Consider the following 18389-nt stretch of genomic DNA (forward strand, 5'->3'; position numbering starts at 1 on the left):
CGGAAATCGATGCTAGCCTCGGACCATGGACGCACACCACCGAATTAATGTGCTTAGTGTGGCCACGTGCACTTGACTTTATACAATCTGTTTTACAAAATCGGTTTATGTAAAATCGGAATAGTCCCATAGTGTAGACGTACCCACAGAGGGTCAGTGAAATATCACTGGAAGGAGGAAGTCTCATCCCCTTTACACCTAATAAAGGAGAAGAAAACTCTTTAATGATACTCTTCAAGTTTTGCTATGGTGTTAAATGAAGGCAATGGACTAAGTAATACAGAACGCAAAACCATGTTTGATGGATTAATTTTATATAGATATTGATAAGCACATATTGTAGTTATCACGAAAAAAATGATGGCTGCCTCATCACTTTAGGACAATCTAATATTAGACTGGACACAGCATTTTAAAAAATTATACTGCGGGGACAAATTCTGCACAGGCAGAGAGGCAGAAGGTGAACTAGATGATCTGACAGGACTTTCCCATTTCTGATGTCGATAGTGAACAGCGCAGGCAATAAGAAGATTGTCCACTTTTCTTTCCTATGAAATGGCAACCATGTCAGAGCTGCTGTTTGCTTCCTATCGCAGCTATAAATTGGATCTCTGACTCTCTTGTTGCAGATTGCACAGATGTGTAAGAAACATGACACCATTGGCCAGGACTTGGTTGCCATGTGTGTCAATGACATCCTGGCTCAGGGAGCAGAGCCCCTCTTCTTCCTCGACTATTTTGCCTGTGGGAAACTTGACGCTGAAGTGGCTCAAGCAGTCAGAGTGGGAATAGCTGAAGCTTGTAAAAAAGCAGGATGCGCTTTCTTGGGTACGAGCACTCGCTTCCTGTACGGGATTTGAAGGTTCTGATATAAAATTATTACTGCCATTAGTACACAGACACTGAGCCTGATTCTCCTCTTTCACTTACTCTGGTACAAATAGGAGCTGAATTTGAGGTGCTGGATTCTTAATGTACTAAAAAAATGTCCATTACCTCTCCAAATAGAAATATGAACAAATAGAACTTCCCTCCCCAACCCAAGAGGCGCCATTTTGATTTTTTCCCAGAAATCAATGCTCAGGTAATATTTTTCCCCTTCTTCCCACTGTTCATTTTTGTAACTCTGAGATTAACTAGCTTTTCGGTGGTCCTTTGAAATAAGAAACGTGCAGTTTAAGCTGTGCCTGTCTTTCTAGCAACACTGAATACGTCCCCAATTTGAAAACTGTCATTGATTCCACATTAGAAATGAAATGCGGATGTGTTTACAGTTAGTGCTGCCTGCTTTCTCCCTTCCCCTAGGAAGAGATACTGCTGAAATGCCAGGCATGTATTCGCCTGGAGAGTACAACCTCGCTGGCTTTGCAGTTGGTGCAGTGGAACGAGGCCAAATGTTCCTGCAGCCGAAGAGAGTTGCTGAGGGGGATGTCGTCATTGGACTAGCTTCTTCTGGGATTCACAGCCATGGCTTTAACCTTGTAAGGAAGACTCTCTTAATGTCTTCCCTACACTACTCGTCTCCAGTACCTGGTGGATGTGGCGACCAACCATTAGGTATAATAATATCTGCTTTTTAAAGTTGAACCTTCCTGGAAGTGAATCCAGTTCAGTTATTTTCTTAAATAGACACTGGCAGGGTTTTTAGACCTCAAGATTGAATTTCCTAGTTATGGTTGCCACCAGCCCAGTTTTAGGCCCATGGTCCAGTTCCTTGGTTTCTGAGATCTTTCATTCATTTCCCCACAGTGTGGCAACACTGCTTGCAGTCTTCTCACGCTACTCTTGATAGGTTCTCTGTCCCAAAGATAGCAAGAGGAATTCTGATAAAAGCATCATTTCTTGTATTGCCTGATAAAAGTGCTTCTGCACTGATTTTCATCTCTAATGATTTTGTAAACTTTTATGATCACAGGAGAACTATTGCTAACTCCAACCAAAATCTACAGCAAGGCTCTGTTGCCTGTCCTTCGTTCAGGACATGTGAAGGCCTTTGCTCCTATCACTGGTGGAGGGTTACTGGAAAGCATTCCCAGAATCCTACCTGAAGCAGTTAGTGTAATTTTGGGTAAGTTGAAAAGAACTTTTTCTGTTATTGGTAAATGACATCTAATATAGACCTGATTTTTTTTAAGCCTGGTCTTTAGGAGATTTAGAGTATGTGTATATTCCACAAGGGTCGTAGTGGGGAAATCCCAATAGTGAATCTTAGAGCCTGAGGCTACGGTGCTAAAATTAGCAGTGTAGACATTCCTACTTGGGCTGGAGCCTAGGCTCTGAGACCTGCCCCCCATGCTGGGTATTGGAGCCCAGACTCCCACCCAAGCAGGAACATCTACAATGTTATTTTTAGTGCTGTAGTGTGAGCTTGAGTCTGTAGACCTGGGCTCTAAGACTTGCTGCAGCTGCTCTTTTGCAATGTAGACATACCCTTAGAAGTGAAGTACCTGATTTATAGGTACTTGGACCTCTGAGTGGCTTAATGGGCACAAAAAGCGGGGCCATGGTCTATAAATGTCTTGCTTAAAATGTTTTTGTTTATAGTTTTAATAAGTTTCAGCAAAATGTGTAGCTGTTAAGGAGCATCCGTTTCTAGGAGGAGACTAAGAATTCATGAAGATAGCTTCTGCTTCTCAAACTGCATACTCAGATTGACATGTTAAAAGCTTGGTAAGGGAGTGAAATGCTACACTTTGGGCTACAGTCTATATATAGCTAATACAGTGTTATGGAAAGGCAGTAGTTTCTCCACAGATAAGGACGCATCTCGGTTTCCATTACAAATGTGATCTTGGCCACCAGACAAAAAGTCCACAGAATTGAACATCAGACATAACATTAACACATAATGTCTGTAGCTGAGATAAAATTTCTCTCAGATTTTAAGTAACTTGGACAAAGCGTCTATAAATTACAAGATATTAAAAATATAGGTGTTCAACAGAGTCCACAAAGTCTTCTAACATTCTCTGTCCTTCAGTAGAATGAAAATAGAAAGGAAAGAAATGAAAACCGAGTTTTCAAACTGTTTTCATTTAGTTGTGCCCAGGATCTAAGATTAGATGATAAAATTCTAATTTTTGAAAGTTATTAGAAATGTATATAGTTATGTCAGAATGGCATGTTGGCTCTGTCAGCTTAAAATAGGCCACGAACTGACTACAGGAGACAAACTCATTAAAAAAGAAAAGTCTCTAGTTCTCTTCCTGTGGAGATACTTTTGCAAGGGAGGCTTGTCAATAGAGAAATGTTCTAGCAAAGTTAGAGCTAATTAGACAAGTTTGTAAATTAAAACACCAAAAAATGGTATTCGTCACAGTTATAATATTCTATCTAAAACACTTTTGCCAGATCTCAGCTTGAGAATGGACAGTAGGAGATAAATAAAATTAGATCTGTTGGGTTTCTCACTATTTGCAATATGGTTCACAGGACCAAGCTTCTGAACAGTCAAGTTTTAAAGGTTAGTAAGTGTTCAAATAGGAACATGAGAGGGGCACAGCAGGCTATGACAACCATTACAGTGCTCCTGATGAGCCTTGGGAAAATCAGTAGGATGCTGATGAACTTTACAAAGTATGCTGATGGTTGGCTCAGCGGCAGTGCACACAGTTACCCATCATAAAGTGTATGGCAGTGTTTCTCAAATGGTGGGTCCTGATAGAAGGTTTAGATGAGTCGTGAGGCCCTAGGTAAATACACTCTTGTTCCAGCTTCATGTAGAGGGGAGACTTGGGGGGGGGGGTTTGGAAAATAGCCGTGCCTCACACTCTCACTGCAGCAGTGGCACCTCTCCTGCGGGGCTGGGCCCAGCTCCCCACCCCAAGCATTGAGACCTGGCATGGGGTCACAGCGCCACTCAGGTTTGGCCTGGCTGTCTCTCCCCAGTAGGGTGACCAGATAGCAAGTGTGAAAAATCAGGACAGAGAGTAGGGGGTAATAGAAGCCTATATAAGAAAAAGATCCAAAAATCTGGACTGTCCCTATAAAATTGGGACACCTGGTCACCCTACTCCCCAAGCCTGAGTGATGCTACATCCCTCCCAGGCTTAGCCCTGTGAGACAGGAGGCACCGTGTCAGTGTGGGTTGGGCTCAGCCCCTAGCCCCCCTTTTCCTACTTCCTGTCCACACGGGGCCGGTATTAGGGTTGGGTTACCAGCAGTGCCAGGTTTACAATGGTGCCAGTGGCTTCATGGAGGTGGTCCCATGCTCAGAAGGGGCCTCAGTCTGCTCCGCTTGCACTGCGCCCCGAGACCCAGTCAGCCTGCTGGCTCCCCACCACTTGCTCCTAAGGCCCAGGATGCTTCTCCACCCCCTGACCCCGCCCCCCCTGCTCCTCTCTACCCCCTGGCAAGACCCCAGTGCACCTCTGGCTCTGGACAGTCTCTACTTCCCAACACCTGGGGGCCCCTCCTGTCTCCCCGGAGCTGAGCTGCCTGGGACTGGTGCAGAAGCCTGGCCAGTCTCAGACAGGTGTGTGCGGGGTGACAGTATGGGGGTTGCTTGCTTGGGCCCCTTCAGACAAGTAGGTCCTGAGGGAGCCCAGGTGGAGCAGGCCCTGGCCTGGCTGATCGCACCACTCCTGAGAGGCCAGAGTGATTCCTGGCCCCAGGACCAGTTCTGGCTGCGCTGCTGGCTCAGCCTGGCAGACACAGTCACCTCCCAGCAGTGCTGGTGAGTGCGGCCGGGAGGCAGGGGGTGGGAAGTGGGTCTCTGGAGGGTGCTGGGCTGTGAGGTGGCAGAGAAGAGCTGTGTGTTGGGGCACTAGGGAATGGAGGTTCCATAGGGGGTGCTGGGGAGTTGTGCTCGGCAGGGCTGTCCTTAGGCATATGCAGCTGCGTAGGGCACCTGAAAATTTGTGGCACCACCGGGACAGCAGGTAAGAGCAGGTTGGCTCCCACACACCCAGCACGCCCAGCAGTCTCCTTAGGCAGGGGCCGTATTCACAGAGCCAAATGTGCCTGCGCGTTCTGCGTGAGGAAGAGGGTACAGGGGTCTCTGCGGGGAACTGTGACTCTCCGCCGCTGTGAGGTGGGCTGGGCAGCTCAGTATCCTTTGGTGCCTCGTCCCTCCCTTCTGGGCTGCAAGCCCAGGCTGCCACAGCATCTGCTGCATACGAAGCTCAGTGTGTGTCAGCATTTGGCGGGGGGTGTCTTCTGGGGGTCTGCAGTCAGGGGTGATGGCAGCTGTGCCCCAAGTCAGGCATAGGGGCACCAGTTTCATAATACTGTGTAGGGCTCCATAAATCCTAAGAATGGCCAGGGTGGTGAGGCTGTGGGCAGTGAGGTGCTGGGCAAGGGTGGTATTCTGCAAGGTGCTGTGCATTTGGGGGGAGCTGGGGGAGGTGCTGGGCATAGCAGGTCCAGGAGACTCTAGCCATAGGGAATTGGTGGGGGAAGGTGTTCCGGTGTTGGGGGTGGGGGGGGCTGTGTGGCACAGCATGGGCCCACCCCCGAGGGAAAGGAGCATGCTGCCAGCACAGGGTTAGGCGGGCCACGGTGTGTCTGGCAACTGCCAGTTTGTAAATAGTGCCCCAGCCATGCCATGCCATACCCCATTGCCTCTGGCTTGCTCCTCGCTCTGGGGACTGATGTCCCCACGCCATGCTCCATTGCCTCCATGGGGGCCCACAAATATGTTTGGTGCCAGGCCCACAAAAGGTTAATCTGGCCCTGTTGGAAGGTGACAAATGTAATGGTGTGTCACAAAGAAAAAAAAGGTGCAGTGATGGTTTGCTTATTAAAAAATTGGGAAACACTGGTCAGTAGCAAATTCCCCTGCTGTCTGAATCAGTCACTTTGAGCCATCTGCACAGCACAAGGCAACCCCTGCACTTTCCACGGTGGGTGTAAATGGCCTGGGGCTTGAGATTTCTGACTGATCTGGGACAAATGTGTCTTTGCTCTGTCATGGTTCATCTACAGCAGTATGTTTTCAATAGGCTGTTCAATAGTTCCCATAAGTTTTAATGCGAGTTGCACAGGAAGTTAGCTGCCCAATGCTTTTAAAATGTAGAGGATATTATTGATTATAAAATGGTTTATATCCAACCCTTTTGCTGATCTATAAACATTCCAACCATTTTCAGATGCTTATACTTGGCAAATACCTGAAATCTTCTCCTGGCTCCAAACAGAGGGAAACCTCTCAGAAGAGGAGATGGCCCGAACGTTTAATTGCGGGATCGGTGCTGTCTTGATGGCAGACAAGGAGCTGGCTCAGCAAGTTCTGAAGGATGTACAGAGGCATGAGGAAGCCTGGCTGATTGGAAATATAGTCCCAAGCCACACAGGTTACTGGGCCTCTTAACTTCAAATAAGAAAAATTGAATTCCATTCATTAGGGCCTGATCCATCGTCCACTGAAATAATGAAAAGCTATTCATTGATTTAAATGGGGTTTGGACCAGGCCCTTAGAGATGCCCTATTTAAGTTGTAAACCAACACAAAGTAGATCATTAAGGGTCTATTTCTTGGTGGTTCTGAGCACTTATTAGGAGACAACATGCTTTCACATGCATGTCTCCTCAACTCAGCACCCTGCAGAACTGGGTCCTTCATTCTTCAGTATAGATCAAGTGAGAAGTAATTTGCTACTAGAGATGGACTTTACTAAGTCACTGGACAGAGATACCTGTAAAACTGCTTGAGACTTGAGGCAAATCTCCCTAGTATCTACAGGCATATAGGTACTCCTTATGTTATGACTGCAATAAAATCATTATTTCTTTGGGTCATATTTTACCAACATGTTGTCAACAAAACTCCCATATGACAATAGCAGCAGTTATTTTGTGCAAATTTGGTGGGTAGAAGGAGGCTACTATTACATGCTTGTGGGTCTGCCAAGTGGTAGCTAGATCATCCCTAGCTAGGTGACTCTCCATTAAGTAATTCCATCCACTTGGGTGTGCATGCATTGAGACTTTCACCAGGCCCTTTATGATCCGCAAGCAGCAGCTTTAGTAAGGGAGATACAAGGAAGTTTTGGTTCAGTTGAGATCACTTTTAGCATCCCCCGTAGGGCAGTATGAGGTGGGGTTGGGGACGGGGGGACGACTAAGAGAAAGGTTTGATATGGGATGGAAGATATCTGTTAATGTGTCTTTACTATTTTAGGTTATTCCCATGCAAACTGTTGCATGTGAGTAACTTTACACATGAACTTAATGAGATTAGTTAAATTATTCATTTCTATATTTCAAATATTGGATAAGTGTTGATGTTAGCATAAATTATCACTGATAGGTTTGCTTAGTTGATTCTAAATAGAAAAGTATTTTGATATTTTACTTTGAAGGATCTTCTCATATCAAAGTCAAGAATCTCCTTAAAGCCTTGCAGTTAAATAGATTCCAGTTTCTGCAGAATGCTGCTGATATGGACAGTCACCTGCATGTTGAGCCCCCAAAAAGCAAAGTGAAAGTAGCTGTTCTCATTTCTGGAACAGGTGAGTTTGCATTTTTAAGTGCACAGGATGACATCAAATTCAGCCCCACCGTAAGCATTTACATCTCCATTTACTTCAGTACACTTGTACCTTCTTAAACCAGAACTGAATTTGACCCAAGGTCAAAAAGATGTTCTGTGCTAGCCACTAAAACACATTATTTGTGTGAAACAGGGTTGGTGGCCCTTCTATCAGCAGATAAGTCTTAGACCACATGTGACACGTTGTCTTGCCATCCCAGATGGAGAGCATGAATTAGTCACATGACAGTCAGTCATGACACTAAAGCAGCCTTCTGGGAGGGTAGAAAAACAGAGATCTAGCCAATGGGGGACTGCAGAGTGAATCTACAAGAAGAGACGTTTCCTGCAGTGGTCCCCAAGGAAGGAAATTGGGGCTGGGTAGAAAGACCCAGATGGAAGATTTGTTTTCTTTTTTGGGAGAAGGCCAAAAAGGCAGGCCAGGCCTTGTCTTCTCCATTGTCTCCAAGGACAAAGGAAGAGAGAATACCTCGGGGAGGAGGGGCACAGCTTAAGGCTCAATGCAAGAGTTTTTTCTGTTTGTTTGGAACTTTGTTAATAAAACCAGATCCCAAGATGGGCTGTTACTGAACTTGTGAGTCTCTCTCTTTTTTTTTTTTTTTTTTTTTAGTTATTGAGTATTGAAGAGGGGAAACTGAGGTAGGGGCCCACAGAGCTACCCTTGACTACAAGGGGGCATGCGGAAGGCAACTGATTTTGTTGCATACTGCTAATCCATAAATTCTTTAGTCTTTTTCCATTCGCATGCTTGTTAAAGCAGATAGTATTTTAATGCATCCAAACACTTTGATGAAACATACAAGGATTAGATCACTTAGGTGATGGTAACACATTGTCACTACCTTGCCAAATCAAACAACACTCATGTTCGTAGTGACCACAAATTATAATCTAATGGCTGTTTAGTGAACTGAAGTAGTGCTCTGTCTGATTCTCAGTGGACAGAAACCACCACCACCAACCCCTACTGCTGGCATTATAGCTGGTCCCCCTACTGTCACTCTCAGGACTGGTCTACACTAGAAAATTAGATGAACCCAGCTATGTCGCTCAGAGGTGAAAAAAATCCACACCCTTGAGTGATGTAGTTTAAGCCAACCTAACCCCTAGTGTAGAAATACTAGGTCAATGGAAGAACTCTTCCATCAATGTAGCAACTGCCTCTTGGGGAGGTGAATTCACTAAAGTGATGGGAGAACCCCTCCTGTCACTGTAGTGTCTACACTGAAGCACTACAGCAGCCCAGCTGTGCCACTGTAGCATTTCAAGTCTAGACAAGCCCTCAAAAGAGGCCAGGGATTGAATACACACGGAGACTGAACTGTGCTTGCACCCCAGAGAGGCTCCCTCCAAGCAGGTCATGTCTGAAACATGTTGCTATAGTAGTAGGGGGGAAGCTTATACTGGCTACGGCTGTGGTATTCCTGTTGTATGGATAAACAAGACTTTGGTCTTGAAGGCTGTCTACCTGGCACTCATCCTTAACACAAATTTCACATATAAAAATTGAAAAATATTTAAAATTATATAAAAATAGTAAAAGGAGATAACGTGGTTAGCAAGATTTCTCCACATAATGGAAATCCAGAATGTGTAGCATTACAGAGGGGTGAAATATAGGATAACATGAAAAGGACTCAAAGCTCTTTGAAAACAGGGGTTCAAAGCTGATTGCCAAAAATATGAAGAAAACAAAGTATTGTTCAATAACAGCCAACATGGAACACTCCTAACTGTTGTTTATTTAGGAGCAGATGTTATCCCCAGTGCCCTCACTCAGTAACTTTGCTAGGCATGGGAAAAGGGGGTGAATCCTCCCCTTAAATAATAAAGCATAGTAGCTGGAGTAATCTGTATAACATTAGTACCTCCTGCCACCCTACTTTTTCCCAGTGCACATCTGCAGCTGGACTCTGTGTACTTTGTAGCGAGCTTTCCCTAGGTTGCAAGAGTGGCCCTCTATGACTCTGGAAGAGGGGACAGGCTTTGCCCATTAATGTGTCTGAGCTCTTCTGGTCACTTGTTGTTCAGAGATTGTTACAATACCTATGCCAACTTTGGAGCCCCCAAAAGGAAAGCTGGTTGTATTATTGCTTTTTATAATGCTACAGGCATTCATCCCCCAAAGAGTGATAGCTCAGGCTACATTTTAGTCATGGGTATTTTTAGTAAAAGTCCTGGACAGATCATGGGCAGTAAACAAAAATTAATGGCCTGTGAACTGTCCATGACTTGTACTATATACCCCTGACTAAATCGGGGGGGGGGGCGCAGCCTGAGGGCTCTGTGTGCTGCCTCTGCCCTGTGCGCTGGCTCTGCAGCTCCCATTGCCTGGGAACCATGGCCAGTGGGAGCTGCAGGGGAGGCGCCTGCAGGTGGAAGCAGTGTGCAGAGCCGCCTGGCCATGCCTCCACCTAGGAGCTGAGCAATATCCCTGCTTCTGAGGAGTGCCCCAAGACAAGCGGCACCCAGAGCCCTCACCCCCTCCCGTGACCCAACCCCCAGCCCTGAGCCCCCTCCCATACCCACACTCCTGCTGCTGTGGGAGGAAGGCACGGTGGCCCGACACTGCCTTATCGTCGACTGGTGCAGCTACTCCAGGGCCAGTTAATTCACAAAGTGAGTAAAGTCTTCAGCATCCTGTTTATAAGACTTGTTCTTCTCTTTTAATTTGAGGTACAAACCTTGCGGCACTTATCGCATATGCCAGAGAACCAGCAAGCTGTGTACAGATAGCTCTTGTCATCTCTAATAAGTCTGGAGACGTGGAAGAATTGAGAAATGCAGCCCGGGCTGGGATTCCCACCAGGGTAAGGACGTCCATTTCCTTTCAGTCACCAGAGGAACAGCTACTGCTTTTACAAATCTGGAACAAGTTTTCACTAATAATTCTGGCCCCACATTTATTTAAACTTACGTTAAGTTGCTAGCTAAAAGTATAAAACAATGACATCAGATAGCTAAGATCAAATCCAAAATCTTGTAGCACCTGATCCAATGCTCACTGAAATCAGTGGAAATCTTTCCATTAATTTCAGTAGGCATTAGGACCCCAATTGAGTGAAGGATTGAAGTGTGTGCATTGAAATCAATGGGACTTTAGATGTGTGCTTGCTTTGCTGAGCCCTATGCAGCTTACACCTTTAACTGAAAAGAGGAAGAAGAAATCAGTAAAACATCATTTTTTTTGGACTGCACGTGCACACTTTCCCCTCCTATGCTGCATTTATCCATTGGCTTCTTGAGCATGTAGTGAATATGTGCATAAGAAGACCTCCTGTCTCTCACACCATCCCCAATTGCTTTCAATAGCAAAGTGAGTCTGATTCTGTTATTATTATTAAGCAGAACTTCACTGCCCAAGGAGTCCCATTGATTTCAATTGCATAACATAGACATATAGTAGAAAGAATTGCACACACTGAGAATAGTGATACCATCTAGAGCAGGGGCGGGCAAACTTTTTGGCCTGAGGGCCACATTGGGTTTCTGGAATCATATGGAGGGTGTTAGGATATAGATATTCAGGCCTGTCTGCAAAGGCCTATACTTTAAGAATTTAGGTGTATTCTTATCACTTGGCTAGTTTATAGAGGCATAAAAGAAAGAATCAAAAATCACTGTCTGTGTAATGGCCTTCTCTTACTGTGACAGGCTAAGACCTTCAGCTAAGATGTAGTTAGGCAGCCATAAGCTGGGAAGTGTATGGTCACATCCTCACATTCCAAACTAGTCACATTGAAATAAGATGCTATTGGGCTATTAGGAATACAATCCTGTCCTGATATTCGTATCACCGCCAGAGAAAGGGAAAAGCCTAGAAGATGTAAAAGGAAACTTAGTTTGATCGCATTCTGTCTGGCAAGAACTCACTTATCAATAGACACAGCTGGAGAACACTTATGTCTGTATAGATGTAGTTGTGAAATCCTCACTTCTGTATTGTTTTGTATGTTTATTTGCATGGTCTCTGTCTGGTTCTGTAATTTTTTCTGTCTACTGTATAATTAATTTTGTTGGGTGTAAACCAATTAAGGTGGTGGGATATAATTGGCTAAATAACCATGTTACAATATGTTAGGATTGGTTAGTTAAATTTCAGTAAAATGATTGGTTAAGGAATAGCTAAGCAAAACTCAGGTTTTGCTATATAATCTGAAGTCAATCAGGAAGTGGGGGGGGGAATGGGAACAAGGACTGGGGATGGGGGAATTGGGATCATGTTTTGCGAAAGGGAGAAATGGCAACAGGGAATGGGAACAGGAACAGGGACACAGGCAAGGCTCTGTGGTGTCAGAGCTGGGAAGGGGGACACTAAGGAGGGAAACTGGAATTGTGCTTGCTGGAAGTTCACCCCAATAAACATCGAATTATTTGCGCCTTTGGACTTTGGGTAGTGTTGCTCTCTGTTCATGCGAGAAGGACCAGGGAAGTAAGAGAGTGAAGGAATAAACCTTCTAACAGAGGGCCAGTTAGGGGAGGCTGTGCCTCCCCAAACAGCCAGGTGTGGCCCAGCCCCCAACCCCTATCCAACCCCTTGCCCCTGCTTCTCGCCTTCTGACAGCTGGGACTCCTGCCCATCCAACTCCCCCGTTCCCTGATGGCCCCCTGCCCCATCCACCCCCCCATGCTTTCTGTTCCCCACCCACCCCCGAACCCCATGCCCCATCAACTCCTCCCTTCCTTCCTGATAGCCCCCCTGGGACCCTTGCCCCATCCAACCATCCCTTCTCCCTGACTGCCCCCAGACACACGGCCCCTGATTGTCCCCTGCCACCCCATCCAACCCCTCTTCTCCTTCCTGATGGCCCCCCAGGGACCCCTGCTCCCATTCAACCCCCCTGTTCCCTGCCCTCTGACTGCCCTGACCCCTATTCACACCCTTTTCCCCTGACCACCATCTCAAACTCCCCTGCCCTCTAGCCAACCTCCACTGCTCCCTGCCCTGGCCCCAGGACAGGCAGCCACACCGCACAGCACAGAGCACCAGTTCAGTCTGGGCTCTGCAGCTGCGCTGCCCCAGGAGCTTGCTGCTCCGCCACCCAGAGCACTGTGCCAGCGGCGCAGTGAGCTGCGGCTGCAGGGGAAGGAGGAACAGCAGGGAAGGGGCCGGGGGCAATCCTCCCAGGCCAGGAGCTCAAGGGCCATAGTTTGCCCACCCCTGATCTAGAGCCTTCTGACTTAAAACATACTGAGCCAAAAACACATTCTTATAATAAGATTAAGATCCTGAACCATTCTCTGTTCATACAGCTATGCTCAGACAGTAATGAAGGACATAGTAGCATTTAGTGGTTCTCCCATGCAGCTGAAAGTTTGAGCTAGCTCCCCCAAACTGTTAAACTGGAGGCACCTTAAATTTTCTCCAGCAGTCTATAGGCTCATATCTGAAAAACGTGTGTCAAGGGCCTCCAAAAGGTTTTCATGGGGACGAGAAACACTGCTCCATCACCTGTATTGATGAAAGTTGTCTTTAAAGGAATTGAAACACTTTCCTTGGGTATCTGGGTTTTGGTCTGGAGTAGGGAAGAACATTATCTTCACTCGTCTTACACACAATGTCTGATCAGTCAAGAGTTTTTTAAAATAAACTCCCTGTTGCACATGTCAATGGCTGTAAAATGATGGTGCTGCTTTTGGTGAAACCACATTGTTTTAAAGTAAATCTGTTCACTTCATATGTATTCTTCATGTGCATCTGGATTCAGGATAGGAGTAAGAACTTTGTCAATCATATCTTCTCACATAAAAAAATCACTAGAAAACACCCTTTTAAGGAAGTCTGCTGCACTGGCTGGGAGGTGAACTTAGGTGATGATATAGATCTTTCCCATTTCTGCTTCCTATGATTCTGTGAATTGCAAACACCGAGTGATAGTACACGTGAGCACTAGCAAGGCTGTAATAACTTTTTCAAAATACTGGTATGTTTTGGCATGGGCCATTTTGATTTTCCTTTGTTCTCCAAGTAGTTACCCTCATTCTTACACACTGAGTCACTTTTAGTGTTTTGGCTTTGGTTGTTTTAATATTTTAGGTAATTGACCATAAATTGTATGGAAGCCGCTCTGAATTTGACCGCACAATTGACAGAGTCCTTGAAGAATTCTCTGTTGAACTGATCTGTCTCGCAGGATTTATGAGAATTTTGTCCAGTGCTTTTATCAGAAAGTGGTATGGTAAGAAATGAGAATCAACAATTGTTAGTAATAGCTGTAAAAGAGGCATGAAAAATATCAGTGCTTGGGGCCCATTCAGGAGTTTGGGGGCTTATCCAGTAGCGCACAGCATTACCACTATAGGGCAAGATTCTAACACCTTTTGTCATATTGAGTAGCACCGTCTTCTGCATACAGTTGTATTTAAATCAATGGGGAGTATCTTATGCTTTCATTTATGTAATTCATTCACTCAAATCAAGACTTTGCAAAGGGTAAGATATTACTCAAAGAGCTAAATTGTGCCCTGGGTATTGGGGTGGCAGAGGGGCAAAGAGGAAGGAAAGCAGGGTCCCTAGAGTCACTAAGCTCCTCCCACCCCAGGCAGGTGGCTGAAAAGGGCTGGGGAGCAGGTGGAGTGTTGGTTCTGTTCACTGCAATGCACCTGGTGGCTGTGCCCATGCATCAAAGAGCACATGCTGTGCTGGGTATAGACCTGGGGCAGTTACTCTTTGCCAAGAGTAGCAGGGAACTGGGAGTGAGACTGAATTCTCAAGTCCCTCCTGAGCTGCTCTATGAGCAGCACAACAATGCACTGCCCCTTACCCTAGGCTTGAGGTAAAACCATGATGGAGCCTAGAGTGAATAAGGCTATTAGAATCTGACTCACAGGGTATATCTACCCTGCCTAGGTCATCTGACTTGGACTATGGGGCAAAAAATTGCATTGTAGATGTTTGGGCTAGGGCTGGAGTCCAGGCTCTGAGACCCTCCTCCTCAGCGGTTTTTGGAGCCTGGGCTCCAGCCTGAGCCTGAAAGTCTACACTGCTATTTTTAGGCCCATGATCCCGAATCAATTGATCCACGCTCTGAGACTCAGTTCCGTGGGGTTCTTATTGCAGTGGAAATGCACCCATAGAGACCAAGGGTCCAGTCACAGAGGCTGGGAATGCACACTCCCTAGCCATCGACCCCTCCGTCCTGTTAAAAACTGTCCAATTCCTCAGGCCTCTGTGAGAGGTTACTCCCTTTTTATTCAGACTTTACTCAGACATCTCCTCCCAGCCCCGCCTCCGGGGGAGTGATCCGTGTCACACTTTCCCATCTGAAGATTACTGCTGTCTCTGCACTGGCACAATAGCATCCCTACAGAGTGGTCTCTCTCTTTCCCAGCTCCCCTTGTGCACAGAGTTGTGAGCTGGGTATGCAACTTAGGGGGTAGAGGGAACCTTCTGACCCCTTCCTCCTATCTGTGGCCATGGAGGACAAGTGACTGTCTTGTCTTTATCTCAAACCTCATTTTGCTTGGCTTGCAGCAGCAGCTGTACTTCACTATCCTTGGCCCTGGAAATGTAATATTTCCTAAACGATTTCCTCAGATCCTAGCCCCAGCATCTCTGCTTTTGCATTTTAACTCTTGTGCACCTTAGTAAGTTCTGATTGCTGTTTGGAGCCTTCCAGATTGTGGAATGACACCTAGTGTTATGAGCTCTTGCTGACATATTTTATTAATTGACTATCATCTATGTTTTTTATTTTAAAAGAACTTCAGCTTAAATTTTTGTTCTATTTTTTTTAATGATTTTTAGGTAAAATTTTGAACATTTGTCCATCACTATTACCTTCAGTCAAAGGGGGAAATGCCCATAAGCAAGTGCTACAAGCAGGAGTCAAAGTCACTGGCTGTACAGTACATTTTGTACTTGTAAGTATTGTTCTGCCTCTAAGAATTATTCTAACTCTAGGCAAATGATTATTGTATCACAATAACCAATGCATAAATGTTATCCAGATAATATCAGTGTAATGAACTTGTACCTGGAAATACTGGAATTATTACCAATAAAATAGGAAGAGTTGGAAGTTAAATTTCTGTAGGAAGATTAGTTTATGAATAGGAATGTGCAAAAATGTGCTCCAGTCCATTAAAGACCCAATGCATGCTTTACCCTATGCATGTGAATAATCCCACTGATGCCCTTCCCAAGTGATCTATTCCTTTAGATCGCCTTATCTCTATTGCCCTCTTCTCATTCCCTCCCTCACCCTCCTTCCATTCATGATAGAGGCAAGTCCCAGTCTTTTCTATCCTGAAAAACTATCCATCAACTATCTTTTTGCATCTCTGACATAACCCCCATCTCTCCCTTTTATCTCCACTCATCAAATGTGTGGTCTGCAACTGATGCAATGAATCCATCCCTTCAATCTGCCTTCTGCCATCTCCACACTACTGAAAATGTCCCTACTGACCTTTTCTTGGTCAGATCTCAAGTCCTTTACACCATCCACATCCTCCACCTAGACCTTTCTGCTACGTTGGATGCTGTCAGCCATCTTCTCCTAACAACAGATTTATAAATATCTCCCACTTAGGAGGAAGCTAATACAGGAGCAATAATTCTCCAGGAGCCTGTCTCTGTGAACACAGATGATACCGAGGAGACCTTGTTGGAAAGGGTGAAGGAAGCAGAGTGCCGAGCCTTTCCCATTGCCTTGCAGCTGGTGACCAGTGGAGTGGTGCGACTAGGAGCAGATGGTAAAATCTGCTGGAAACAAGGAACCCAAAGCTTGACTCATCATGAAAAGCAAGATTGCATTTCCTCCACTACTACTCTGAAGCCACAACAGTACAATAGGCTACAGTCAAATGCATGAATGTTCTACTCATTGCTCACTGGTTTTTCTCTGTCTGTTGTTTCTTCTGTCCTGATTTCAGGCAGACCAGTTTCATATCTTCCCCAATCTAAAGTTACCGTTCCTTTGCTAAATCAGTGTTGGAACCTAAATTACCACGTTGGGTTCGTGCATGTTCAGCTGTTTGTTAAAGGAATATATATATATAAAATAATATATAAAGCAAAGAACCAGAGAATTCAAGGTGTGAAAATAACAATGGTTTATAAGGGAAATCTAGTTTTGTCAGTATCTCCTTTTGATTGTTAATCTGATTCCAGAAAACCATGAACTTCACAAACCAACCCTAAATGAATTGAAGCAAGGGCAGAGGGGCAAGCTATCACTAGGCATTCTACCACCAAGGGCAGATCCAGTCAGATCAAAATTAGGTCCCTACTTGACAGGTGAGGGATATGGAAAAAAATTAGGCAACTTCTTAGAGGAAAAGTGCTAATTTTGTAGAAAGAGGTTGGTGTCTCAGTGAGTAGTCTCCCCTTTCCATCCCCATGGTTGGAGGCTCCTGGGCATCTCTCTGTCTTCTCCCTGGTGGGTCTGTAGCTCTATGTGATGGGGAGTGAGCCTGGTTGTTATTACAGAGAAGGGGGAAAGAACTGTTAATTTGATCAATGGTCAACTCCATCTGCCTGAGAAGTCAGAGACAAAAATTAGCACAACTAGGTTTAGACATTAGTCATATTTCTAGAATTAGGATCAAAGCCTCCGCTATTAGCAGTTCCTGGGGCCCTGGTCTCAAATAGGTAAAAATGCAGCCAAAAAGTTGGAAGTGCCCAATTTTATGGAAAACATTGAATTGTGTTTTCTGCAAAATTACCTGTGAACTAAGTCCCTCATTAAAAGTGGAGCCAGCTGGTCCAAAAGCCAGCTGTAACAAGGGTAACTGACTTTGAGGGAAAATTTTACAAAATGGATTACATTTTTATCGAGCAACCTTTATCTTGTTTAAGTTCTCAGGGAGAAGCTATTTTCCCTAATCTTTCCTTCTCATGTTGTAGGAGCATGTTTTGAAGGTATGTCAAAGCACAGTCCAATTTCTTGAGTGGGAAGGGCAGTTTCCAAATATTTTAAAACATTACACAGAAGATTACTGGTACATATTGAAGAATCTTTTTGGATCCTGTTAAGGATAGTGAGAAGGACCAGAAATACGCATTTTCCAGGTTTCTGATAGCAAGGAGAAAGAGGATGATTTCTCCATCGAGTGACTGGGTGCACATACATTCCACTGTAAGAGCTTGTCTTTGCTACCGGGGTAAGTCGACCTAAGTTATGCTACGTGAATAATGTAGCTGGAGTCAACGTAGTTTAGGTCGACTTACCCCGGTGTCTTCAGTGCACTGTGTCAATGGGAGACGTTCTCCTGCTGTCTTACCTTAATCTTCTTGGGAAGGTGCTGTACCAGGGTTGGCTGGAGAGCACTTTGCAGTCGATTTAGCAGGTCTTCACTAGACCCACTAAGTCGACCCCTGCTGCATCGATTGCAGCAGTGTCGATCTCCCTGTAGTGAAGACCAGCCCTAAGTGTGTGCATGCCCAAATGTACTTGAGACAGACTTTTGCTACCCATTCCAGCAGGCAGTGCACATGTCCCCCACTATCCTCCTGCCCTGAGTGGAGGATGTAAAGGACATGATAGCCACCTTCCTCTCCATTTCTTCTTACTGCTCATGGCGGGAGTCAGAGTTCCCCATTGCCCCTGAGCTTCAGTTAGCCAGCCTTTTAGAGGAATTTTTGTATTATATATATTTAGTGTTAGTAAATACCAGAACAATTAACTGGGCAAAGATCCCCAGATTTCAAACAACATGCCATGTGCATGGCCATGATCCTGGCTAGTGCCATACAAAAGTTGTCCTAGCTGCTTAGGCAACAAATGTGAGACACAAATGCCTTCTTTTTACTTCCTTCCCAACCAGAACAAAGAAACAAAGGGATTTCTGCCTTAAAGTAAATCTTCTGCTAAAGGCGATGCATCTCTCATCAGAGCCCAACCCTGACCCTGAGAGGACAGAACGTTCGTTCGTGAGGAGTGGCCCACTG

The 18389-nt window shown here is 45.3% G+C and overlaps 1 protein-coding gene across 1 annotated transcript in view; it reads left to right on the forward strand.

Moving 5' to 3' along the window:
- Positions 1–16311, forward strand: part of LOC127037440 (trifunctional purine biosynthetic protein adenosine-3-like) — a 41880-nt gene extending 25569 nt beyond the window's left edge. The window contains exons 13-21 of the mRNA XM_050929151.1: positions 633–831; positions 1309–1560; positions 1919–2071; positions 6093–6296; positions 7305–7454; positions 10172–10305; positions 13533–13674; positions 15243–15358; positions 16030–16311. Of these exons, the coding sequence (XP_050785108.1) occupies positions 633–831; positions 1309–1560; positions 1919–2071; positions 6093–6296; positions 7305–7454; positions 10172–10305; positions 13533–13674; positions 15243–15358; positions 16030–16311 (1632 nt within the window). The remainder of the gene's footprint in view (positions 1–632; positions 832–1308; positions 1561–1918; positions 2072–6092; positions 6297–7304; positions 7455–10171; positions 10306–13532; positions 13675–15242; positions 15359–16029) is intronic.
- Positions 16312–18389: the final 2078 nt, after the last annotated feature.

Source organism: Gopherus flavomarginatus, chromosome 1, assembly GCF_025201925.1.
Source record: "Gopherus flavomarginatus isolate rGopFla2 chromosome 1, rGopFla2.mat.asm, whole genome shotgun sequence".
NCBI classification, from domain to species: domain Eukaryota; kingdom Metazoa; phylum Chordata; order Testudines; family Testudinidae; genus Gopherus; species Gopherus flavomarginatus.